Source organism: Nuphar pumila, chromosome 10 (genome assembly GCF_984573655.1).
Source record: "Nuphar pumila chromosome 10, dmNupPumi1.hap1.1, whole genome shotgun sequence".
Classification (NCBI taxonomy): Eukaryota; Viridiplantae; Streptophyta; class Magnoliopsida; order Nymphaeales; family Nymphaeaceae; genus Nuphar; species Nuphar pumila.
Window position 1 is genome coordinate 108,041,631 of NC_143258.1, and position 26,585 is coordinate 108,068,215.

Genomic DNA, 26,585 nt, shown 5'->3' on the forward strand with positions numbered 1-26,585 from the left:
ACATTAGAACCCAAAATACTACGTTATCTGCAATAACTCTTGTGATTTATGCAGCTGTAACTTTCGAAGACTAAAGCATAAGCATTCTCAATCTTTAGGCACATGCCTCCTTACAACTAAATCTCATTTTAAGCTCTCAAAATTTTCATCTGTTGCTTCTGCAACTTCAGCATCAAAACACTAAAAGCTGCTTCTAAAAGAAGAAAAGAGGACTTAAAAATTATATCTTCATTAAGAACAATAATCGGGAAGCAAATCTCAAGAGGCCATCAGGTGCGCAGTTTCAACAGCAAAACCCTTCCATCTCTCCTTGCTCAAAAAGCACATCACGAGTCCACCAAAACCTCATTGGCTGTTGGGGCCAAAATTTCTTCTAATCCTCTGAAAGAAATAACTCAATCCTATCTGGAGCTTGCAGCTAGGCTGTACAGAATTATTGGTTGATAGCATCTTCTGGTGCCGCGCAATGGGAAAAGGAAGCAGCTTCAATCAACCATATTATTAACTACAACCCCCATATGAGATGTAGGGCAGACTGAAATTCTCCTTTCACATGTGAACAAATGATGGCTGATCAAAGAATGGCTGATCTTCAACCATGGCACTTGTAATATGGTATCCATCGATAAATTTTTGTTATAGAAATCCCCATCTGCTTTCATCGGTAGGTAGTGCAGGTCTCAGCATGCGAGTGAATGACAATGAACACACGTTACTTTTGACAGTGCAACGCCATTTGATTGCCATGACCAGCAAGCAAATCCGAAGAAGATAGGCAAAGAAAAACCCAGCTGATTGAGGTATATTTCAACAAGTTTAGTTTACAGCTTCATAAAAAAGGACCTGTGGTTGCAGATGACCTTTTCGACACATGGCAAGAACATCATCCCAGCCACCAATTACCTGCATATAGAATCATTTTTATCACTGAATCAAGAATAGAATGGCTTAGCAGGTTCCCAAAACTGGAGATATTCATTTTACCTTTATAGTTGTATCATCATACATAATCCATCTGTTGTGCTCATGACTGTATGCAAAGCAGTGATAATGTTGCCCATAATAGCAAACCTGTAAATGAAGTCAAGATCATTGATGCCAGCAAATATACATAACACTAAAGAAAAAGAATGTTGAATCAAATAAAAAACAATGCAACTGTTGAAAGGCAAGTTCAAGCTTTGCATGTCAGTGTGTGTGTGTGTGTGTGTGTGTGAGAGAGAGAGAGAGAGAGAAGCATTATTGCATTAGGATAATGTCTAGGAAGACTTGAAAGGCATTACTGAATTAAACTTCCCATGGTTTGGCCAAGGCTTAGCTCAGGACCCCACTAGTTGTCATATTTAGTTTGGTACTACCATCGCACACTATCAACATGGTGGATTTGGAAGTAAAAAGAAAAAAAATCGTTACTTCAGGGAGATCTCACATATGCAGATTCTGGCTCCCAAGACCATAAGTTAACAGCTAGAATGGATACACCTACTAAACCTGCAGAGAGAGAGAGAGAGAGAGAGAGAGATCTTTCACAACATAAATGCAGTTTACCCAACCATTAAAATAATCAAGGATCCCTAACAATATGTGAGATGTACAAAAGCATTTCCTAACCTTCTTAGCTTAATAAGTACACCATTAATTTCTTAGGAAACATGCATGCTTAGGGTGGGAGGACAGTGAGAAGCATGGTTGGGTATGGGTACAAAAATATGTATGAAGGTTTCATGCATTGAAAGAAGATATCTACCAATGGTTTTGCTTAGATAAAATAATAGTCAGCCAACATAACAAACATCAAGAATTCCTCTTAAGATGCACCATACCATGTCAAATATAATAAGGATCCAAGATATCTAGTCATACCATATTTTATCATATTCAAAGAACTACAGTTGGAAAGATGAAAAGATAAAGCCATTGATGGAATTAATCCACTAAGTATTAGCAAACATTGCAAAACCTTGAGGAGAAAACGAAGTTCTCAATAATAATCAGGACACGATGTTGTTCAATCAGTGGATTGGCCATAAATTGTTGACTAAAAGTCTCAAACATTGATAGAAAATACCTGGTGAGTTTGTCAGCCCTCTATGTTGAATATTTAAGTCATTTATTGTGGGAAGGTGTCTGCATGGTGTCTGAATCAATCTTTATAAAGTTCCTTGAATCTCTTCCAATGATGGCAGGCTCGCAAACCAATATAGGAAGCAAGACTCTAGGAAAGAAATTGATCAGCATTGCATCACAACATATAGGTAAACATTGTAGGATGGACCTTCTCCATGGAACTTAAGAGACTTTGGGCCAAGAACCATCCCTAAGTGGTTGGGGATGAACTCTGCAGAAGAATTTGTGCCCCCTCCTAAAACTATGGCTCCAAATCTTTGAGAAAAGAAGAGAAGAAAATAGATAAAACAATGACGAAAGAGTTGCTCAGATTGGACTCTCAAAATAATGGGATTATTATGAATCTCTCTATATCACACCCATTAAAGTTGAAAGATAGGTTCATCTTCAGGTTTATAATGCACATGTGAGAGGAAGGACCGCAACCCCATGATTAGATAGAAAGTCAATTCAAGAAGGTAGTTAATATTTTAAAATATTACTGATTAATATATTAGGATTAGAACAAAAAGAATTGCAAGATAGACACAGAGTCCATACAGTCAAAATCCTTCCTAGTCTTTAACTAAAAAATCTAAATCGATCCTTTAGGATGACAGATCCTGCTAGTATTAATTAAGAAATATTCAAAACATATTTTCATAGCATGCCCTTCTGAACTAGAGTCTCTATCTCTTGTTTTTTATACCCCGCTCCCTCCCCCCTCCCTTCTCAAGTGAATCTCATGGTTCTCACCTCTGCAAAGATGATGAGTGAACCACAGAGATATAATATAATATTTTTCAAGTCATAATGAATTTCAAGTTTCAACTTTAGTAGGTGTTATACAGCAGAACAAAAAGTGAGTCACATTTCATTGGTCAACCATCCTAGCAAGTTGCTAAGGCAAAGTCTCTTACTTTTTTTTTCATGACATTAGTTGATGTCTTCCAAACACTTTAGTAGCAGCAGCAACAACAATCGTAACAATATTACAACTGCTGCAGCTACTTCAGTGTCACAAATATCAGCTTTGAAAATATTGGATTGCAATACACTAGAAAAACATTAAAATCAGCTATTGATCATGATATCTTCAAAATATTGTGTTTTATGGTTTCTAAAAAACATGCTTTTATCTTGATATTTACCATTATATCAACTATATAATGAGAAAAAGGAAACTCTTTATTTTTACATATTTTACTTCATCTTACAAATATATCTTAGATTTTTATTTATTTTTTCAATATTTTTCTGATAAAAATCAAGAAAAATGAAAATTTTCAATTTCGAACACGACTTTAGGCGTCATTAGGCAATTGCTTTATAAGCATATGTATAAAAAAACATAACTCATTTAGTTCTTTATGCCTATTATACCTAATTATTCAATTTTGTACTAACTTCTTTAACTATGAACCCATCTCTATTCATTACTGTGAGCAAGATGCAACTTCTTTGAAAGAAAATGAGAATTTGAACATTCAAATTTCTGTGAGATTCAAGGTATTCTGTAGTTTTCACTTCCAGCAACAATTGCTATTCTTGGACTATGAAATTACTGTGTGATGAAAACTTCAGAGTAACACTTCCAGCAACAATTGCCTTTCTTTTTCTCACCTTTCAAACAACAATCAAAATGATTCAAATTCTTTCATTTGGGGCTAAGCGAAGTGAAAAGTGTTAAAATGTAACATATATATAATAATAATATAATATTTTTTTATTATATATAATATTATTTTATTATTTCCTTTTTCTTTATTTCTTCTTTTTAGTATCTAGTTCATTTTGAACTAGATTAATAAACTAGTCAAGTTCCTAGTTGGAACTTGACCAAGTTATGACTATGGGAGAGCTCAAAATGAGATCTCCCTCCTCTCTTCCATTCTTTATAAATAGGGTTAATCCCCTTCAACAAATGTACCAATGCTTCTTAAGCATTTTTGTGATAAATAAAGATTTATTTATTTTATTTGTGTTCTTCCATTTATACCCTTTTATGGGTTTTGTTTGAAGTGTCTTTAATAGACATTCTTTAAGAGATTTGTGTGCTTTGTGGAACACCACCATTTCATTACATGGTATCAGAGCCATGGAGATCCTAGATCTTGAAGAACTTCCGCCATACTTGCAAAAGGTGTTTTATCACCTTGTTCGTGACTCAAGAAGATTCTTTTGAAGAAAGGAGGCAATTGAAGAAATTTTTGCTACAAAAATTTGTATTGTTTCTTATTCATCCCCTCTCTTATCCTTCTCTCTCTTCTTTTCTATTTTTCTCTTCTCTCATATATTCCTTTTCTTTGCCCACCCTTGTAAAAGATGGATGATAATGATAAGATCATCATTATACCCATAAAACCAAATGATACTAACCATGTAATGTGGGTTTTGATTCGATTATGAAGCACCACATTTGGGAAAAAGGGTTATGGGGTATACTGGATGGTTCCGATCTGAAAGCTAAACTAACTCTCACTAAAATAGAGGGTGACAAAGAAGTTCCTCTAAATGAAGGAGAGAAGTGTAAGGCTTTGGCTACTTACGAGAAGAAATGGAAATAGTGGAGGATAGGGCATGCAAAAATTATGTTATGGTTAATTAATAGCGTAGACATTAAGAAATGTTCTAGTCTTGCTAAGTTTGAACATGCCGATAAGGCTTGGGAATACTTTAAAATATGTATTCCCTTAAAGATATTGCACGTGTGCAATTTACAAGACAAAGTTCGGACAATGACTCAAAAAGACAAAACTATTCGAAAATATCACAATGAGTTGTCCGAACTTTGGGAAGAATTGGCTCTTCTTGATCACAAATGGCATTGTGCCAAAGATATCGAGCTTCACCAAAAGCATCTTGATATGAAACATTTCTATCAATTCGTGAATGGTTTGAGGGCGGAGTTTGAATCCACCAAATCTGCCATTTTACAGCGTGAAATTTTTTTTCTATAGTTGATACTATCGAAGAACTCACTATGGAGGAAAATAGACTTAGAAAAAATACTCCAAAAGTTTATAATGACTCTGTTCTAACTGTGTCTAGACCGGAAAATCATACACGCACTTACAAGCCGCCTCATTTTAGTAGACAGAATGGTGACTTTGACAAAAGAAGAGTCATTTGTCACCATTGTCATGAACCGGGGCACTATAGGCCTCAATGTCCCAAGTTAAAGAGAAGAGCAGAAAAAAGAGTTGCATCCGTTGAATCTGAATCAAAAGATCAAGATGCACATGTATCTATAGCTCAATTGATGAAAATCCTTCAACCTCTTCTCAAAGGGGCATTTTCCTCAACTGAAGCCTCAACTGGAGCGGTTGTTGCGTATTTTTTCGATCCAGGTAACTTTCGTTGGCTTTTAGACTCTGGTGCTTCTTTTCACAAGACCCCGAATGTCAGTAGCATATCCGAATGTCTTAAAAATAACTCAAGTGTGTCAAAGGCTTTTACAACTGACGATAGGAGTAGGATGTTTTGAAAATTTTCAAAAATCCAAAAAAAAAATTATCCTAGAAATTAGATATATTCTTAAACTAAATCTGAATCTTTTATCTATCTCTCAAATATCTGACTATGGGTGTAATATCTCCTTCTCTTCTCATGGTTGTTAGGTACAGGATCGTCAGTCAGGGAAAGTGGTTGGGAAAGCCATAAAGAAGGATTCTATTACATGAACTTTTTGGAATTGCCCAAGAATGCATTTTGCTATAATGTTCAAAAAATAGAATTAGATCTATGGCACAAAAGACGTGTCCATCCTCACATGTCTAAAAATCAACATTTTTCAAGTTTGGAAAAAAATTTTAATTCTGAAAGTTTTTCTTGTAAAGCACATGTTCTTGGCAAAATGAAAAGATTATCGTTTCATAGTAGAATTTTTGTTTCTTTTAGACCACTTCAGTTAATACATTCAGATGTTTGGTGTCTAGAACCAGTCATCTCTAAGGGTGGGTATGCATCTATGTCACATGGGTGCGGGTGCGGGCGCGGGTGCGAGTGCGGGTGCGGGTGCGGGGATTCGGCACTTCCAAAAAACCCGGGTGCGGGGGTGCGGCAGGGGCAAAAATGTCAATATATATATAGGGGATCGGGGTTCCCCTCCCTTACGAATCGATTTTTTTTTTAAAAAAGCAGTTGTCTGCTGCTTTTTTTAAAAAAAAATAGAGCAGCTGTCAGCAGCTGACAGAGCTGCTTTTTAAAAAAAAGAATAGCAGCTGACAGCTGCTGTCACAGCTGTTGTCAGCCAGCTGACAGCTGCTGTCACAGCTGACAGACAGCTGCTGTAAGCTGCTGTCAACAGTTTTTTTTTTAAAAAAAAAATTCGCAGCATAGGTGATAGCGCAATTTTTTTTTTAAAAAAAAAATCCAAAAAAAAAAAAATGGACTTAAATGATCCTGGGTGCGGTCAACGCACCCAGGATCATTTGACTGCACCCGCACCCGCACCCGCGTCGAGTCGCGTCGACGCGGGTGTGGCACCCTGCTAGCCGAATCCCTGTGACATAGGTATGCATATTATGTCATTTTTGTTGATGACTTTTCTAGACATACTTAGATTTATTTTCTTAAACATAAATATGAAGTTTTTGTCCACTTTCAAATATTTCATTAAATGGTTAAAAATAAATTTCAAAATGATATTTTCATCTTTCACACTGATTCAGGGAAGAGCTTATATCCAAAGAATTCAAAGACTATCTCAATTTACATGGCATTGCACATCAGAGATCATGTTCACACACTCCACTACAGAATGGCCTAGCCGAACGTAAACATCGACACATTATGGAAGCTACTAGGACATTGCTAATTGCAAACCAAGTTCCAAAAAGGTTTTGAGCTGAAGTTGTCCTAACTGTTACCTATCTCATTAATCGAATGTCATCTTCCTCATTAAAGAATATAACTCCAATTGAAAAACTTGTCAACTTATCTCCGGATTATTCTAGACTAAGAGTCTTTGGATGCAAATGTTTTGTTTTCACCAACAAAAATGAGAAACTCTCTTCTCGTGCAATTTCATATGCCTTTTTAGGATATGCCGATAATCAAAAGGCTATAGGTGTTTTGAATTTCAAAATGAAAAATTGTATGTATAAAGAAATGTATCTTTTCTAGAAAAAGAAAGCTTCTTCGAATTCGAAAAACCCAAGAAAGTCATTAAATGTTCCTTTCTATTTGATCTAACTTCAAAATCCAATGAACGGGATCTTGAACGTGACTTTGACAATGATCAAAGTCCTATTGATATTAAACATGATGTTGATAATGGAGAGCAAACTCATAGGGATGTTAGTCTACAATATTCAAGACGTAGAGAGCAAAATCTCCCATGTGCATTAGAAAAATATTCTGAAGTTCCACCCAAAAGGACGTCTAGAATTTCTAGACCTCCTAGAAAGTTTGTAGCATACGAATCTTTTTCACACACATATAGGGCAGTCATTGCATTAATACAATCATATATTGAACCACCATCCTATTCTCAAGCTAAAAAACACGTAGAATGAATAGAAGTCATGAAAATAGAACTGGATGCATTGGAAAAGGCTAACACTTGGACTATCCAAGATGTTCCTCCAGGTAAGAAACTTATAGTTTGTCGATGAGTTTACAAAGTCAAAACCAAAAGTGATGAAACTCTGAAAAGATATAAGGCTCGTCTAGTAGCAAAAGGACATGCCCAAGAATATAGCATCGATTATGAAGAGACCTTTGCACTTGTGGCTCGTATAACCACTGGCAGAACTTTAATAGCTTTGGCTTCCATTAGAAAATGACCTATATTTGAAATAGATGTCAAAAATGTGTTTTTAAATGAGAATCTAATTAAAAAAGTATACATGAAAGCCCCGCCTGGTATTAATATCTCTAAGGGTAAAGCTCTTCGTCTTGAAAAAGTTCTTTGTGGTTTTAATCAGACACCAAAATCCTGGTATAACATATTTAGTCATGTTATGCTTGATATTGGTTTTCAATCCTGCTTGACGGACACTGCTTTGTTTATTAAGAAATCTGATGCAGGCATCGTTATCCTCCTTCTCTATTTGGATGATATGGTCATCACCGGAGGCGAAAAACAAAAAGTTGTAAATATCAAAACTCTTCCTAAAACTCATTTTGAAATGACCGACTTAGGTTTATTAAGATATTTTTTAGGAATTTAAGTTGTTCATTCCCCTCGTGGGTATTTGATATCTCAATCTAAATTTGCTTTTGATATTGTTTTCGGGTCTGGAATTACAGATGATAAGAAAGTGAACACTCCAGAAGTTATCAACGTTATATTGAGAATTGATGATGGAGAACTTCTTGATGATCCTATTCCTTACATAAAGCTTATTGAAGCACTTTCTTATATTTCCATTACTAGGTCAGATATAGCACACACTGTTCACACAGCTAGTCAATTTCAGCATGCTCTCACCTCTGTTCATATGAAAGCGGTTTTGGGTATTATTAGATACTTAAAGTCCTCTTTTTTATGAGGACTCTTCTTGTCTTTTTCATCGTCATTAGATTTAATTGCTTATACTAATGCGGGGGAGGTGATCCCAATAATAGGCACTCAACCACTGGTTTTTGTATTTTCTTAGGTGAATCCTTAATTTTGTAGAGGTGCAAAAAACAACAAAAGGTCTCTTTCCTCCATTGAAGCTGAATATAGAGTCATGACGACCACTACAATGAAAGTTGTTTGGCTCAGGCCATTGCTCGCTGACATGGGAGTTGAAGCATCACAAACTTCAAGAATGTGTTGTGACAACAAGACAGTGATCTATATTGCAAGCAACCGGACATTTCAGGAGCGCACCAAACATATTGAAATGGATTGTCACTATGTCAAAGATGAATATTTACATGAAACTATTGATATGTCATATGTTACATCAAAATATCAATTAGCAGACTTCTTCACCAAGCCTCTCGCTGCTCCCAGATTTCACTTCCTCTTAGACAAACTTTCACTCATTGTACCGTAAGTTTGAGGGGGAGTGTTAAAATGTAACATATATATAATAATAATATAATATATTATTATTATATATAATATTTTCTTTTATTATTTTCCTTTTCTTTATTTCTTTTTTTTAGTATCTAGTTCATTTTGAACTAGATTAATAAACTAGTCAAGTTCCTAGCTGGAACTTTACCAAGTTATAATAGTTGGCTAGTCCAACGGCTATAATTAGAGTCGTTGGACTAGGTCCAACGACTCTATGGGAGAGCTCAAAATGAGCTCTCCCTCCTCTCTTCCATTCTTTATAAATAGGGGTAATCCCCTTCAACAAATGTACCAATGCTTCTTAAGCATTTTTGTGATAAATAAAAACTTAATTATTTTATTTGTGTTCTTCCATTTATACCCTTTTATGGGTTTTGTTTGAAGTGTCTTTAATAGACATTCTTTAAGAGATTCGTGTGCTTTGTGGAACACCACCATTTCATTACAAAAAAGGGTTTTCCTTAAGATAGGAAATGAGGACTAGTAACCCTACACATATTGCCCAAAGGCCCCAAACACTTACATTAAATCTTCTCAAAGAATGAATCTTCAAGAAAGCTTCCACATTTTAAATCATCATAGTAACCAAAGCAAGAAAATGGGTGTAAGTTATGTAAGAAGCATGAAGTAAGAAGCAATGTCTAAGAAATGTAAAGGGAAGGCAAGTAACAAGCTATCAGGACGTGACAAAAAGTAGATAAAACGGATGCTTTACTTGAATGCATTGTTTAGGCTCTTTTTGGGAGCCAGTGTTGGAAAGGAGATGAGGGGTGATGGGAGTGGATATGAACATGGGAGATGAAGCTGGAGTTATGAACATCCTTGTGAGGATGTAGTTGAAAATGGCTAATCTCCACTCCCAACACCATTTTCATCTCCCAAAACAGTGTTCCCAAACACCTGCGAGGGTAGGTGGTATAAATAATACCCTCATTAAATACCATCTCCTCCCATCTCCGGCTCCCAAACAGACTTAAACCTTTTTAAAAAAATATCCATCATATACATAGGTCCATAATAAAAACATATTTTTTTAAAAAGAAAGTACAATTCTTCTAACATGAAAAATGCATTTTCAACATCAAAGTTCAATTTGATACTTAGAAAAGCAAGCTCTTATAATGCTTCAAGTGTATGAAAGAAGCTAATAGTTTCTCACTGCCAAAGGGAGCCTCATGGAAGCTTGCTTCCATGGTTTTTGGAAGCTTTTGGTAACTATGGTCATGATACACCGCTTTCCAAGACATTGTTGTATCATTTTGCATCACCACATGATACTATGAAAACCTTTTGGCATCATATGATACAATGTGGATTTGGAGTAAAACAAGTAAAACAGCCCCACCTTGAATGACATGGGGTATCTCTTATTTATTGTATTTTATATATTTTTTGGGTTCTGTAATGATGGCTACAATACCTTTATACATTAATAGTTTATAATATAGCCAAAATACAATTCAAATTGTAACTTTGAACTCAATTGCTAACAAACTCACTTAAGCTATTCATGTCTTCTAATCCTGAACAACTTGCCTTTCAAGGACACAAAAATAGAATCAATTAATTTCCTTTAATGTTCACATGACTTACCACTGAAACTACACAGTGCCTGCTCCCTTCATCAAGTCCACGGTATATGACACCAATGTTCAACTCTGTTGTGATTGCAGCTAATGTGGATGATATATCATCAACACTTTCAGAAGTAGTCTGCCAACCAAGAACTGGAAAGAAGAAATGCAAGGGATTGTCATTTTATATAAGTAAATGCTAGGACCAAAAAAATGAGATAGGAAGTGATCTTGTAAACTTATGATTTACCAATTGTAAATATATGTGGAGGTGTTGAAAGAATATGATGAATGTAGTTCAGTCTTCCACAACCACCTGCATCAGGATCACAGGCTAACTGGTGATTCATCTCCACAAGCTTCAAAAGCTCATCAAAAGAATTGTCTGTACAAGTGATCTGAAAAAGCAGCAGTCAGTGGAAAATTCAACTAAATTGCTCCATAATCTCCTATCAGAAATAATTACCAAGAATTTAATTACATAATGTAATTATGCAGTTAAGAGTATTATGGAGAGTAAGCTTATGACTTTCAAAGATATAAGGCATGCCTTCATTGTTCGGAGTGCATTAGCATTGATATTGTGGAAGAAGGAAGTGTATTTTAAGTGCCTCGACTCCAGTCCACAACTGCAGCAGTGCATTTGCTCACTGATGTCCATACCAAAAAGTGAATGTGCAATACAAGAATTGTTTGTACAATCCCAGGAGCCTGCATAGCTGCTTTCATCTGATTCTGCATCTGAAACAGCAGTACATGACCTATGCAGGCAATCAAAGACCACTGCCAGTACTTCTGATGCATCATTCATTTGTGCCTAAATTACCAACAAAAAAAACGTTATGTACCAGAATCGTTTACAATTCAATTATAGTGATAAGGTGCACTTAAAACTACAAAGTGCAGCAAATAGCTCACAGCATATCAACCGTGAACTCCAATTTAAGTGCTAAATTTCTGTTACGGAGTACAGTAAAACTAAGAAAGCTGTAATAGGCACAATGTATCAAGATTACCTCCTGGAAAAAGTTACTATCTGGATATAAGTTGCTTAAAGCAATCCTCAAACAAGTTGGAGCAATAGTTTTTTTCCGCATGTCTGTGGCTGCCATGCTCATGGCATTAAAGATATCATTCAATGCACAGACAACACAAGGCTCTCCAACATGCATATGTACTGATCTTGACATCATGAAGAACTCATCTCGAAACCGCCTTAAATGCCATAAGGACTAATATAAAAAAAAGGATAATTTGCGTCAGGATCTTGAACTGGAAAGTGGAAAAAAAAAAGTCATGCTAAAAAATCAAGTTCAAGCATCAGCTAACCATGAAAACAGGTGGAAATGAAAAGGCAAAAGGATCATAGGCATGCATGGGCATGAGCATGAAATCAAGGTGGAAATAAAACTAATGCTTACCTGTATTATTACATTCAGAAAGCAATTGTATTCACCAACTTCATTTTGCAGACCAGCACCCAACATGTCATCTTTGGTCATGACATTATCAGTAATTCCATCATGATTAGCCTGATTACCAACTATTTCTGTTGAAGTGCTTTTAGGTAATCTTGTCACTCGGACTGACTGTAAACCATGTTGGGCCTGATAGGTATCTAGAAAGAAAGGCAAGAAGCTCAGAAAATATGGCATAACTATCTACTGGTTTACACAAAAAACAGTACCTATACATAGTATTAAATCTGCCATTACATAAATCTAATAACTTGCAGTTGGAATTTTTAAAAACGTTTGAATCAGGAAAGAATTGATGAAAATTATATCCAAGATAATCTCTATTTTGGTTAACAAACAGAATAGAGATTAGCAGAATACATGATTTAGTTACCATGTTTGCAGGTTTAGCATCTCGAATACATCATAAGATTCATTTTTTAAGGTAGTGAAAAATCAACAGCTCACAATTCATGAAAATGAAGATGGTTTAAAAGCCCAAAACATCATATTGGAGCTAGCTTTAACAGATGAAAATAATAAATAAATTATGCTAAAGATAATCCAATGGGTAGTTTTTGCTTTTAATGATTAGATAAGTGCAAATCAAGTGTACCACCATAACCACACACATACATATATATATATATATAGACAGAGAGAGTGAGAGAGAAAAAAAAAGAGAGGTCATCATCATACATTGTTTTATTATTATTTCACTCTTGCTGTTAACAGTTTCTTATCCATGCTTCTTGTCTCACTAAATATTTACTCCTAAGATGAATATTTTCCTCATTATTCATTCAAACAATATTTTACAACAACAATTCATTGAATTGCTACTTTTTTTCTTAGATGCATTACTAATATCCAAATCGGTACCAATTTCTCCTTCCTTCTATCTCCAATGTAACTTTTCATGATTCACTCCTTTCATTTTTTGTCTTTCTCAATGTCAATCATATCAAAAATATTTATTTTCCATTTGACTTCTCTACAAGTTCAACAGCATCAATGTGTTGTTTTTCATCTGTACTCTCCCAATTTCATTGCATCAACTTTCCTTCCCATCCATCTTCCCTCCTTTATATCAAGTAAATTTTCTTTGTTTTATTCTGAGGATGGCTTTTTCATAATTGCTCGACAGGCTGCTTCTTTTGGATAGGTTTATATTTTTAATGAAGCAATTTCTATGGTTTCACTTCATCCTGTGTGTCTTATTTTCCCCTTCTAGGCTTCTAGCATCAGATTTATTGTGTATTTGTCAACTTTGACTATGGCTGTTGTTCAGCTTTTGCTTCCTTTGTTAATTGCCCTAATTTTCCTATTGTAATAGTTTCATCATTTATTTTCATGTCATATTCTTTTGTCTGTCTATTAATTTTTCTATTGTACATGAGCCTACCTCACTTCTACAACAGATATCATGAGTTGAAGCATTTGCCAGTTGCTCCATTTCTGGCAATGTTTGTAACTTATGTTCTGTGTTTCTCGCAAAATGGCTGGCCATGTAGGTAAAGACAAGCCCGGTACGAAGTGCAAATGTTATAAATATATCAATTTAGTTTACAGGGTGAACAAGAAACATGCTCCATTTCCAAAAACCTGGGTGCACTGAACATATCCAGTTTAATACATGCAGTGCAATCAATGTGAAAAACAAGACAAACGAAATAGTTTTGTAAGAATTGATGTTGATCCTAGCAGTAAGCCCTAGAAAATACAGATACTTCAGAATACATGAATACAAAACATCAGAATAAAGGACATAATAGAAGGAGACAAGATCAACAAGATGTTTATTTAAACTCCCCAAAACAGCATAAGATAAATATGCATCTCATTTTACTAGATCGACATAGGTTTTGAAGAATGCAAAAATAGCTGGGAATCACGCATATCGCCAAAGAAAGTTCATTCCCCAATATATTTGGCACTTTTCTCATCATCCATGAAAAAAATGAATAATTAGAACATGTTCCCAAAATATCTACTAAAACAACACTAACCAAGGCTCTCCTGTACAGCTTTTTGAAGGTCAGCTTGAAACCGTTCTTCATCATCCTCCTCAGCATGAAGCTGTCTTAGTGTCCTTGTCGCAGCCTCTCTTGAATACGAAACAGCTAATTTGGACCAAAAAAAGAACAAATCAGATTCAAGACAGATGAGTGTTTTTCGCTGACAGAAAACATATCAATCTATTAAAACCACATTCAAACTATTTATAATCAAAAGCTAAAACATGATCTTGGAGGAGATAACACAAAAGTGAGCCAAGTACTTGTGAAGTCACAATTTAAGTGTATATCTTGCCATAACATAGCTCTAGATTACATAGAATAACATGTTTCAGAGTTTCAAGAAAAGCATTTAGCTCCCTATGTGTAAGGTTGTGCACTCCATCCTATGTAGGGATGGCAGTGGACCGGGGGAAAGTGAGGCCCCGCCCCGCCTCGCCCCGTTTGGACCGGGGATGAAGGGTATGAAACAGGGATGGAGGCAGGGACGAAGGTTAAAATCCATCCCCGTTCGGGGATGGACCGACACTTTCCCCCACCCCTGCCCCGCCCGCCCCATCCCTGCCCCTGCCCGTTAATGATATTACTAAAATACCCTAAATCAAAAAATAAAATTACAAAATACCCACCTTCATAAATACTCTTCTCTTACTAACCCTAACCCTAACCCTATGTTTTATCCGTCGGAGTCGTTGCTGTCCAGAGGAGGAGAGAAGGTAAATGGGTTTTTTTTTGCTCTGTTTGAATGAGGAAAACAGATCATAAGTTTATTCAGGTCAGTGATCCAGCTTGTAATGTTTATAAGGGTTATTCACTACAAAAGAAATCAGAGGACTTACTTTCTGCCCATGGAATGAAAAATGCATTGTATTCAATCAGTTCAATGGATCTTATGGCGGAGTTTTTCGGTGCTCTTGCACCTTGTCGAGATCTGGTATGTTTCTGAACTTATTTCTATAGATGTGGAAATGCCTAATTTTTTGTGTGATCTAAATGTTATATTTTTGTAACCTATTGTTTGCAAGTTTTTCTTATGTTCCATTGTGTGATCTGTAAATATTTTTTCTTAGTAAATTATCTTTGTTTTTTTTTTCGGTTTTTTGCATCATGGCTCTGTTGGTGTTGTCGGAGATTCCCATGGCCATAAAGAGGTTTGTTTTTTCTCTTGTTGTTGTTCTGTGAAGGCTGGCTTCATCTGTTGATTTTATTAAGTTACAAGATGGTGGTGTTACTGCACATATACTTCATAAAGGAAATGATCTGATACTCAAGCAGACAGCCTGAGTTGGATGGGTTGGTATCGTCTGGTACTAACTGTGGTCTTGCTCAGGTGTTCATTTTGATTTATTTTATTTATTAGTGTGCCATAAGTCCTTTAGATGTTTTAGCGTATGGTGAGTCCTTTAGATGTTCAATGAATTCAGCAGAGACAAGATCAGGGATGTCAATGGAAGACATCCATATTGGTGAAGGGGGAGCAGACTGAAGATGGGGCGGGGATGTGGCGGGGGCGGGGGCGGGGGCGAGGCGGGGGTGGGGCGGGGACAAGGCGGGGGTGGGGACGGGGATGGGGATTCATATTTTGAGACGGGGCGGGGGTGGAGACCTTGTCCCCCGCCCCGCCCCGGTCCACTGCCATCCCTAATCCTATGTCACAAAGTGGGTTACATGATGCAGGTTTGATGCACAAGTTCAAAAAAATTGAAGAATAGGACACGAGGATGCAGATTTTTTTATTTTTAATCAATAAAAACTATTGTTCAATATTTTAATATTTGAAAATACATTTTGAAATAGTATTAAAACATATTTAAATTTTATTACAAATATTAAAATGATATCTGTATGTGTTAGTGCCCATGTCAGCAGGTCCGGTCATGTCACCAGGGACAAGCGACCAAAATGGTGTGTACCTGTCACATAGATTCCATCTATCTTATATTAATGCTGATAAAGGCACATTTTTTTAGTTTCTTGTAGACATGTGTAAGTCTACAGTGCACCGATTTCTTTGATGCTCTAGTCAATAGGGCATATTTTTGACACATTTCATGTCACTTCAATCTCACTTACGCATGAAGCATAGTTATTATCTGCAAACTACGTTGTACACTACTGACTAAGATATCTCACTTATGAATGACTCATTCAGTTATTATTTGCATAATAGGTTGTACATGACTGACTAAGACACCCCTCCAGTCAGTTCTAGTAAGCTTTGGTGATATCCCAGTCACTAGACCTTGAATCTAGATTATTTCATAGAACAGAGTAAGATGACCCTCTGGTCATTTCTAGTGAGCTTCACTGATATCCCAGTCACTAACCTTGAACAATCACTCTGATTATTTAGTAAGTTTGAGATCTGGACTTATTTTTTTGCACAGAAAACTTATTTTTTTTTCACCAATAAGTAATATAACGCATCTTTCAGTCACTTTCGCAATTTCTCTCTCTTCTCATTCTCACTCTGTCTACTTTTTCTATTTTTTCTCTTTGTCCCTTTCTGTCCTCCTTTCCATTTTTATCTCTCTTGTTGCTACCCTCTACTTTTCTATATTTTTTTCCCTTGTTGCTGTCACAGTGTCACTGTTACCAGTTCCCCCTACTTCCACCTATGACCACAGAAAGCTTCTATTTGGTCATGTTCAAACTTTCTATTTGTGCTCCAGTGAATGGACAGCATGCTCCACACTCTGACAGATGCTCATATATTACAGATTTATAACCATCAAATGGATACCATGTTTTATATATGATCCCAAAAAAAAGTCTTACAAATCCCACATTAAAAATGATATGAGAGCAAGATATATTTAAAGTTCACAAAATATGTCTTGGAAACATCCTCCCTTTTGGCTTTGTACTCCTATGCTTTCACTCCAAATCTTGCACCCGTTCCAACTCCCACTTCCTTGCAATTATGCTTTCACCAATCACCCATTGTCCACAACAACCCACCCACCCACCCCTCAAAACCCAAAATCCCAAACCAATGTTCCACTCAATCACATTAAATAAATAGATATTGGAATTTCAATGAGCCATATATTATAGATGAAACCCTGGACCCAAATGTCCTGCAGTAAAGGTGACTGACCTGAATGGAACATTGTGCAGTACCAAAACTTCAGTAGATATTGGTCTTTCTTTCAACAAGACACTACTAGAGATAAAGCAGAACTAGACCCACGTATCCAGTAGTTCGACCTAGATTTTGGGTTTTAGGCTTGCATATAAAATGACCACCATTTGCAGTTAAACGAAACACAATCTGGAAGGTTATTCAGTAGATTAGTAAAGGAAAACATAAAAAGATGATGCCATATCAATGAACATGAGAAAATCCAAGAAATAAGCAAGTAGTCAGAAGACAAATGAAGGGAAACAAGAACGTCCAGACATAATTAACAGTTAAAATAATCCAAAATTTCACTTGAACAATTTCAATTCAAGCATCTTGATAAAAGATACCACTTGAACAATTTCCACTCAGAGATATTGACCTAAAAGACTTTAAATAAAGTTCAGACCAAGGGAGATCAGTAGCAGAACTGAATGTTTTCAAACCAAAGATGTTTATGGTACCAACATCACACAGACACAGTCTTAGATATCTACGTCAACATGCCACTGCACAGTCAACAGCACCAGGCACAGTGACGGCACATTCAAACATGTACTTGACATAAAAGAGCTGTGTCAACTTCATCCAGGTTACTTCTATCACCTTGTTTTGACTTGTTACTTCATAATTGCAAAACCATATTTGCCAGGACGGGAATCTAAAACGGAAAATAGTAACGGAAAGGAAATTGGGAAGCAGTCATTTCAAATTTTTAGAGGATTCAGGAAGCAGGAAGCTAGTAGGCAGTGACATGAGGAATCATTTAGAAAGCAATATGTGAAACCATATGAAAAACTAGTAAATTGATGGAGAAAATAAGAAAACTTCGAAGAAACTAGAAAGGAAGATCGCTGTCAGGGACTATATCATTCTATTAAAAAATCTCTAGATCACTTAGTTAAGATAATAACACACAAACATACATCCGACAAAAAAACAAAATATTCAAAAGCAACATCTTAATAAGCACACTTTAGAGTTTAGACATTATACATTTAAATAATAAAGAGTTTGTGCAGCAATTTATGCATATTTTATCACATATATTATAAATCTAGCAAAATCATCAATTTTTTTCAATCTAAAAGACAAACTTAAGAAGCACTAGTAAAATATACATATTTTCTCCAAATTTGGAAAAAAAAATCTTGCATCCAAATAATATCATACTTATATCACTATAAGTTTACAGAAAATTTTAACATCCAAATGGCATCATGACTTGGAACCAGGATTCCCATTACTAGGAATCGTGATTCCCATGATCGGGAATCAGGATTCCTACTTAGTCCAAGGGATTCCAGTAACTGCTATCAAAGCACATTCGGGATGTGTTTTGATATGCATGTACTATATCAATGTCATGTCCTTGCTCACATCCATGTGATGATGTGGCATGCGTCCTGACATAACTGAGTTATCTATTTAAGATAAATGCAGCTATTATGGGCAGTCATCATCTTAATTTTTCTTTTTTTGAATATGCATCATCCCCTCATGATATTAATCTCACTATTCAACTAACCAATATCATTTTCATGGAAGATGGAGAGATGTAAATCCATGTAGAATAAGAGAAAGTAACTCTAAATTCTATGGTATGAGTCAAATGGGCTGGTAGCATAGAGGTTGAACTCCCCTCACGTTAAATGCTTGTGATAACACAGCCTCCTAAAATCAAATCATAAATTTTGTCCATCAAGCTGAATCTCCCAACAACACTGATACTGGTGGTCCAGCAAATGTATCAGGTGAGCTTGTAGCATAAGGGTTGAACTCCCCTCACATAAAATGCTTATGATGACACAGCCTCCTAAAATCAAATCAAGCTGGATCTCCTGATAACACTGATAATGGTGGTCCAGCAAACACATTTGTAACAGTGACTAACTCAAATATATAACCAAGAAGATATTGTGGGAGTAACCATGGGGGGTCCACAAAACTTGAATATACCGACATGCTTTGCAGGCATGGAACCAGTTTCAATTACTGAAATAGATAATTAAACCCACCCTGTTAATCAGAATGGAAAAAACCTGGAATATTCGGCAAAGATGCATGTAGAGCAAGAGCCAGAGTAAGGACTGTTATAGCTAAACCACCTTTTATGTTGAATATGATTTTTTACATACTGCAATATCCAGAACAGAAAGTATCCACCTAATAACCACAATGTGGCACAATAGCATTTGCATCATGATGAATTTCCTTTGGAAGTAGTACAGACACAAGCCAGGATTTGAAAGAAGAACCCACTATCACCATATGCTATTGCTGAATTTTGAAAATTACACCACAAAGGCTTGGTCAACAAATAGATTTCATGCGGCACTCAGGGAAAAGGTGAAGCATTGCATTAAGATGAGGAACAAAACCTGGGCTATCTGCAACCTTAACCATTGCAGAATCAGTTTGCTTAATAACATTGACATTTGATAACTCTGCTTTCATTGTCGTTGGTCCTGATCATACAAAAACATGTAAGGATATCAAACACTAGAATTTAAGGACAGCATGATTCTTACATTCTTACTGACAGCTAAACAGAAAAACAGTCCTCACCATTTCCATCATGAAGAACATCATGTGCTCTTTTCTGTGTCTGTTCCTTCAAAACAACTTCAGGTGTCATACGCCCAACACCATGATTTTCTTTATCAGCCAAAGGTACCTTATTAATTCTTTCAGGTAAAGCCATAGCATTGTTTGACTTGTGAATTTGTCTTTGTGCCTTTTGAACAGGTAAGGAAACTGCAGCATCCCCTTCATCAGGCAAGCCTGCAAGAAACAATATTAAACTTAGATGCAGCTATTGACAAAATAAATGGAGATAATGGATAAGCATTAGAAGTCTAACCAGGTCTGTGTCTGGAACTAGACAAGCTTTGCGCTTTAGGAATCTTCGTCATTCCAGAGCCGCTAGATGAATGGCATGCAGCAGAAGTATTTAATGCACGGCTAGCAGGATCTCCAACTGAATTGTTCAGCAATTTAGCATTATCCTCCACATGTTGATCCTCGTCCGGACTAAATAATTCAGCTTTCCCATGACCATCAGATGGGCTCCTCTCACTTCCCAAAAGAATTTGTGCCTCGTGCTTAGCAGAATCTGCATGACTGTCTGACAAGGGAGAAACCTCGAAACTATCCTCAGAACCAAAGTCATTTGCTTTGCAAAAGATAGGAGCCTTATCATGAAGTAATGTTTTCTGCACAGGCACCCTCCTCTTTTCACGTAGTTCTGTAGTACCAGTTTGGACAGACTCCGGGACATCATCCAAACATTTCTTGAACGCTCTTCTGTTTTGATCAGCAAAATGCTTCTGCTTGGCCTCTTCTTCAATACGGCGCTGGAACTCTAATGTCTCCTCAAGTTTCCTTTCGTCAGCCTCAAGCTCACTCATCCACTTGTTTTCTTCTTCTTGTAGCTTTAAATCACAGTCCCCAGATACAGTAATAACACCAGAATCCAGCTGATTATCAGCAATAGAATCAACAGTACTGAAGGAAAAAGTTCACAGCAAGGTTAATTGAAAAGAATTGGGAGAGCCAGCAAATGAAGTAACAATTATAAGGGGTTCAGTTTGACTTCAAAAGGAGAAAAAAGGGAAAAAATATTAACATTTCCAGAAAGCAAACAAGAAATGTTACACGCTGATCTGAGCTAGTGTCATTGGCAATGCGAAAGGATATGATGCTTGACACAATGTATGTCATAACATGGGTTGCACTAGGCCAACGCCGTGTTCAGTGGCAATCAAATGAACTGGACACGTAGTCAACAAGTCCAAAGTTATAAACAACCAACTAAAAAGTCTGAAAATAGTAAATAAAAAATTATTTAAATTTCAAACAAAACTGACAAATCCCTTTCCCAGTATCCATTCTCTCTTCTCAAGATACACCCTGCCCACCCCACCCTCCTCTCACTCTCCCTCTTTTCCAAACCTTGAAATGTGATCCCCATAGTTGGGTGACCACTATGAGGATCACCTTAAAATAAGACACAAAAATATGCAATAAATGAAGCTAGAAAAGAGTGTTGCACCAAGTAAAAGGAAAGAAATGAAACATAAAGGAAATGTCAGCAAATTGAGATGCATGTGCAAGTACACACTTACAGTGGTTCTGTTTCCTGATTATTGAGATGCGGCTCATCAGCATTCATTACCTGAAAGGAAGAAACAAATTCGAATTCACAGAATGAGAATGAGAATGCATATATTTCCTACCAAAAGTCAAAAAGGCTAGATAAAGCTACCGGTGAAAAATCAAAACCTTTGCATCTTTCATTCTTTTATAATCCTTGCTCTTTTTCCTATCCTTTGCTCTATCATGCATTTGCCTCGAAACATCACCACCTTTGACATTATGCTTTTGTGCATCACGTGCAAGTTCAGCTAAGAAAGCTTCTCTTGCAGCGTCAGATTTTTCAGTTGCATCCTTCTCCACTAAATCGTCCAGGTGGGCCTGCCATGAGTATTTAACAAAACAGAGCAAATTGAAACTTACAAAAAGAAAATTCAACCATGACAAAAGGCAACTGGAAATAGTTTCAAGGGTAAAGCCGAACCCGCAAGAACAACTTGATAAGCGGCAGAACAACTGTCCGGTGATCAAGAGAGGAAATAGGGCCCATCTTGACCTCCAATTGTTGCATGCTGTAGACATTTCGCATTATCCTAGCATCAATTTTATTGAGCTGCGGGAAAAGGAACCTTGGACATTAAACTTCAGCTTAACAATAAAAATAGACGTGCAAAATCCCATAAATGCTCTATCTGAAGATGTAAGAAAAACAAACCTCCAACGATAACTGTTCCTTCTGTCTTTGAATAGCTACCTCAATACAAGAATCCATTTGATTCACAAAATCTTGCATCTTCCACTCACCATCCTCAGCATCCACGTCACATAGACGGGAAGTGGCATTGTCATCATACCTAAACTGAGACACATTCAATGCCTGTGCCTCTTTAAGTATGTTTGTTATAACATCAAGCTCAAGCCTACTACTCATGAAAAGAGACTTGCCTTCTCCTTCAGAGATCTCTTCCTGCCACTTCCTTAGTATCGCCTCATAACTACGAGGTACGGTCTCCGTGCTCTGCTCCCTTTTCTTCAGCTCGTCAATGCACAGGCTTTCGACATTGTTCAATGCTTCCTCATAATTCAAATGCTCGCACTTCCTCTCACACAGGCTCTGTAAAAGGTAAAACTCTTTCTCAAGCATCTGAAGGATTTCCTGTCCTTGGTGTGCTTTCTCTTCTCTTAGACGCTGCCATCCCACCAGCTGCTCAACAGGAGATGGGTTGCTGACAATCCATAAGAACACGGCATCAGAATCAAATACTCCATCTTCACATTCTCTTCCCCCACCATCAACCCCTTCGCCGGGTTTCACTCTACTCTCCGATACAGCAGCACTCAGTGATTGCCCATCCAGAAGTAGAAACGATAAATCATCACTCAAAACAATCTGCTCTTGTATACCCTCTCCTTCAAAACTATGAGTAGTATCAGCGGAGCTACTCTTCTCTGGGTACCTACTCAGTCCACAAGAATGTGACAGCTCCTGCAAGAACTTGAGCACTTTTCGGAGATGGGCAGCACCCATAAAACATATACAGAGAGGAATCAAACTAACAACATGATTCAGCAAAGAGTCTAACATGAGTCCTTGAAGTTCCTCTATCACATACTGTATCACTTTGTTAAGATGACTAGCAGCAAGACACTTATGCTTAATTAGTATTTGGAACAAACCATGAATCTTCTCAAGAAGCTTAAGTCGCTCAGCATCGTCTACTAGTGGCCATTCTTGAGACAAAAGCTTCTGCCTCGATTGCTTGATGCAGTCTGATATCTTCGAATCAGAACTAATAATCTCCTGGTTTTCCTCTGCTGGTTCCTCTTCTGCTTGCACTTCAATTTGATCAGACAATGTACAATTCTGAAACTTTCTGAGGCACACATCTTCGCCCGATTTATCTTCGTGTTTATGGCTCGTGGCTTCATTTGTAACAGAGTGGTGCTCACCTGTAGGCTGCAATTCGACACCATCATCGACCGGAAGATTGCTAGAAGTACTCGTGAGCAATTTCAGGGCCTCCTCGATTTCCACGGGCTTCCAGCTACCATTCAGCAGCAGCTCCACCCACTCACCATCAACTTCCTGAGGCAAAACCGCCTGCAATTTCAGCGAGAGGTCGCCCATGTGCTCGCGAACAACGTGATGCATGTGTGATTCGCTGTCAACGAACTTGGCGCCGCACAAGCAGCACGCCCAGAAGCTCCACGTCTTGTTGGTCTCAGCAAACGATAGCGCTTCTAGCAGCAAGTCCACTGCAACAAACCCATCCTTTGATGAAGATGGCGATGTCAACGACGTGCAATGCAGCTTGAGATCGTGCACATTCACTGCAAGGAGGCCTCTCCTCTTCTCTGCATCCATGGCTTGCCAGAACGAACGAATACGATCCATCCTCTCTCTGGATGACATATTCCTACCGTTAATCGCCCTCCTGCGAGAATCTCCCCTTTGAAAGCCTAGAGCCGTTGCGGAAACCTTATCATCCGCCGGAGGAGTCTGCGGTTGCACATCGGATTTCTGCTGCAAGATTCTCGCCGCGGCAACCCGAACTTCAATCTCCTTCCGCCGTTCCTCGGGCGTCTTGGTGACCTTCTTGATCTCATTCGGGCGCCTGCTCTGCACCAATCTCACCTCCATGGGGTCCTCCGTCGCCACCGGCCTGATGGGTATCAACCGGAACTTCTCCTCGCCGCCCGCACCATTGCCCAAATTCTTCATCCATGTCGAGATCGAAGCGATGTTCGCCTTCTGAACCAGAGCTCTCAATTCCTGCTGAACATGGGCGATCCTCGACTGCGGGGTCGGGTGCCTCTGCTGGGTCTCGTCCTGCAAACTCTCCTTCGCAGGGTCGACGGGATCCTGAATCAAGAGCGCCCGCTCGCACTCTTGAACCACCTCCTCGTACCCCTTGCTGTCGTTTGCCGACTCGTAGAGGAGGCTGGCATAGAAGTGCGCAAATTCGATCGAATTAGGCGATAAAACCACGGCCTTCTTCGCGGATTCGATGGCGTTCTTGAGGTGCCTGTGCTTTGCGTTCGCGTCCTCGATGAGGGACGCGATCTTCACACAGATGGTGCCGTGGACTCGGTGCAGGAGCGCCGAGTTCTCATGGCGCCCGCTTGCTTCCTTCATGAGCTTCAACGCCTTGGTGTGGTTGCCCCTTCTCAGAGCAATCAGCGCCCGCTCGGAGTCCGCCTTCACCGAAGCATCCGGCAGCGGCGACGCAGAGTTGGCGGCGGCTGGCGATTTGTCAGAATCATTTCCGGGCGCCGACCCCAATCTTCCGATGGAAACTTCTTCTTCCCCACAGGCATCCACAAGAACCTGCCCAGAGTCGGTCGATGAGACGCCCTTCGTGGGCGGGGAGCCCCCTACAGGGGCTAGTCCTTCGCCGGGGAGGGGAGGAACAGCGGATTCCGCCACTCCGACCGCGCTGGCAGTGGCACGGCCGGCACCGTGGCGGTGAGCAGCAGCAGCATTTCGCTTCTTGTGGTGACCACCCATGGGCAGAAGCAGGGTTTAGGGCGCAGCACCAGCCATGGGGGTTATGCAGTGGACATTGGCAACTGGGCAATGGAAATCTCAGGAGGAGGTTGAGAGATGGGATCAGTAGGGAGTAGAAATGGGCAATCCTGAAATGGGTATTCACGGATGTACTCAGAACGCTAAATAGAAAGAATAGGGCAAGGAAGTGGTGTTCGGCAGCAGCTGTGTTGGTGGTGTGGAAAGGCTGGTGCTTCCCTTGGAAGACGCCGAAGCCAACTACTCAAATGAGGAATTCAATCACTTATCAGAATGAAGGATAATCTCTCTCTCTCTCTCTCTCTCTCTTTGGAAAGGGGGGGAATGGACGCAATGGAATCAACCAGGTTTGTTTTGTAGGTTCTTTTATCACTTGTTTGTCTTCATAGTTGAATGTTTTTGGGACCGGTTTGGAGGATGAGTCATGATGTCACACCAACGGTGTCATTTTTTTCTTTTTAAACCAAGTAAATTTATAGTTGAGTTAATTCATAGCTTGCTTAGTCTAAGATGCCAATAAACTAGTTGAAATCTTCTTCTCTTCTAATGAAGTTAGAGGGACATGAAAGGAAAGTATATCTTCAATCTTTCACATCTCAAGTCAATTATAGTAAACTCGTTTGCTGACTAGAGCCTTTCTGCCCACTGTATCAGTCTACATGGTGACTAGGGTGGCACTCACTTTGATGACTACCTGTAGGTGGTAAAAGAAATAGGTAGTAAAGATGTGATTTTGTGACTGTAAGTTGATCAAGGATAGTAGTGTATTAAAAGAAAATGTTTTTAGCTCTCAAAAAAAAAAAGAAGAAAATGTTTTTGGTGCCGATAAGTAATAAAAAATATATTTTTGATTATAATAATGATGCGATAAAAGAGAAGCTTATGATCATGATTCCTAAGGATGGTTCGCATGGACCTGTCCCACCTAGGTGGGTTAGCATAAGGCCTTTAAAGGGCATTGAGAGTTTAATGGCAATGATGCATATTCCTAGATTTAAGGTCCAAACAACGGGCTTCTTGGTAGGCAGGGGGGCGCTGAGAGGTTTTAACAGCTTGGAGTTAGGCCATACATTGGAAAGTCACTCTCTCAGTGAACCTACCACCTGAACTTGGTCTTCTTTCAGTATATTTAAAAAAAAAACAGCATAAGGATGGTGAACAGTGAATTATGTCTTTGCACTAAGGGAATAAATGAAATTGAACATGTTGATGATAATAATTGGCTGAAATATGATGACTACTAATAATCATAATATTTCATTCTTATCAAAGCAAAATAAGATAACTAAGCCGGTTAAGCCACAATATCTTAAGGGAATGCTAGATCCAACCATTACCAAACCTTGCTTGACTATCCAAATGGAATGTCGAGCAAAAAATTATGCTTACAAGTGTTTTTTACCAAAAGAGATATCGATATCATATCTTATCATTTAAATTGACAAAATGTTTAATGCATTCATTGACAAACTAATGAGACTATTAGAGAGTATCGTATCATTAAGGGTCCTAAAATTAAGTGGGTGGGTGTGTATGCATAAGAATTGGAAACGAGCTTAGCTTTTATTGACGCTTAGAATTTGACAAATTTTGGCTAGTCTCAAGTATGCTCAAGAAATTAGAATATGGTCACATCTTATAACAATTATATCTTTAGAAAGAGTTGCACA

The 26,585-nt window shown here is 38.1% G+C and overlaps 1 protein-coding gene across 1 annotated transcript; it reads right to left on the minus strand.

The window, feature by feature from the left end:
* On the minus strand, positions 1 to 25,218 carry LOC149827837 (uncharacterized). Its single transcript, XM_090018267.1, has 15 exons — positions 22,105 to 25,218; positions 21,874 to 22,002; positions 21,579 to 21,770; positions 21,422 to 21,471; positions 20,158 to 20,801; positions 19,863 to 20,078; positions 19,676 to 19,762; positions 14,162 to 14,275; positions 12,117 to 12,313; positions 11,712 to 11,927; positions 11,246 to 11,512; positions 10,946 to 11,093; positions 10,715 to 10,848; positions 985 to 1,071; positions 1 to 903 (listed from the first exon to the last, which is right to left on the minus strand). The coding sequence occupies exons 1-15, from the start codon at positions 24,895 to 24,897 to the stop codon at positions 817 to 819; spliced, it is 5,361 nt and encodes a 1,786-aa protein (XP_089874393.1). The 5' UTR covers positions 24,898 to 25,218; the 3' UTR covers positions 1 to 816.
* Between the last annotated feature and the right edge of the window lie 1,367 nt (positions 25,219 to 26,585).

What these genes read in the sequence shown, in the direction of transcription:
- LOC149827837 (XM_090018267.1), bottom strand. Translation starts at nt 24,897, where the DNA reads ATGGGTGGTCACCACAAGAAGCGAAATGCTGCTGCTGCTCACCGCCAC. An exon ending in TAAGGTTGCAGATAGCCCAG is followed by an intron (nt 14,276 to 19,675) that starts GTTTTGTTCCTC and finishes GGTCCAAATTAG; the next exon opens with CTGTTTCGTATTCAAGAGAG. An exon ending in TCCACATATATTTACAATTG is followed by an intron (nt 10,849 to 10,945) that starts GTAAATCATAAG and finishes TCTTCTTTCCAG; the next exon opens with TTCTTGGTTGGCAGACTACT.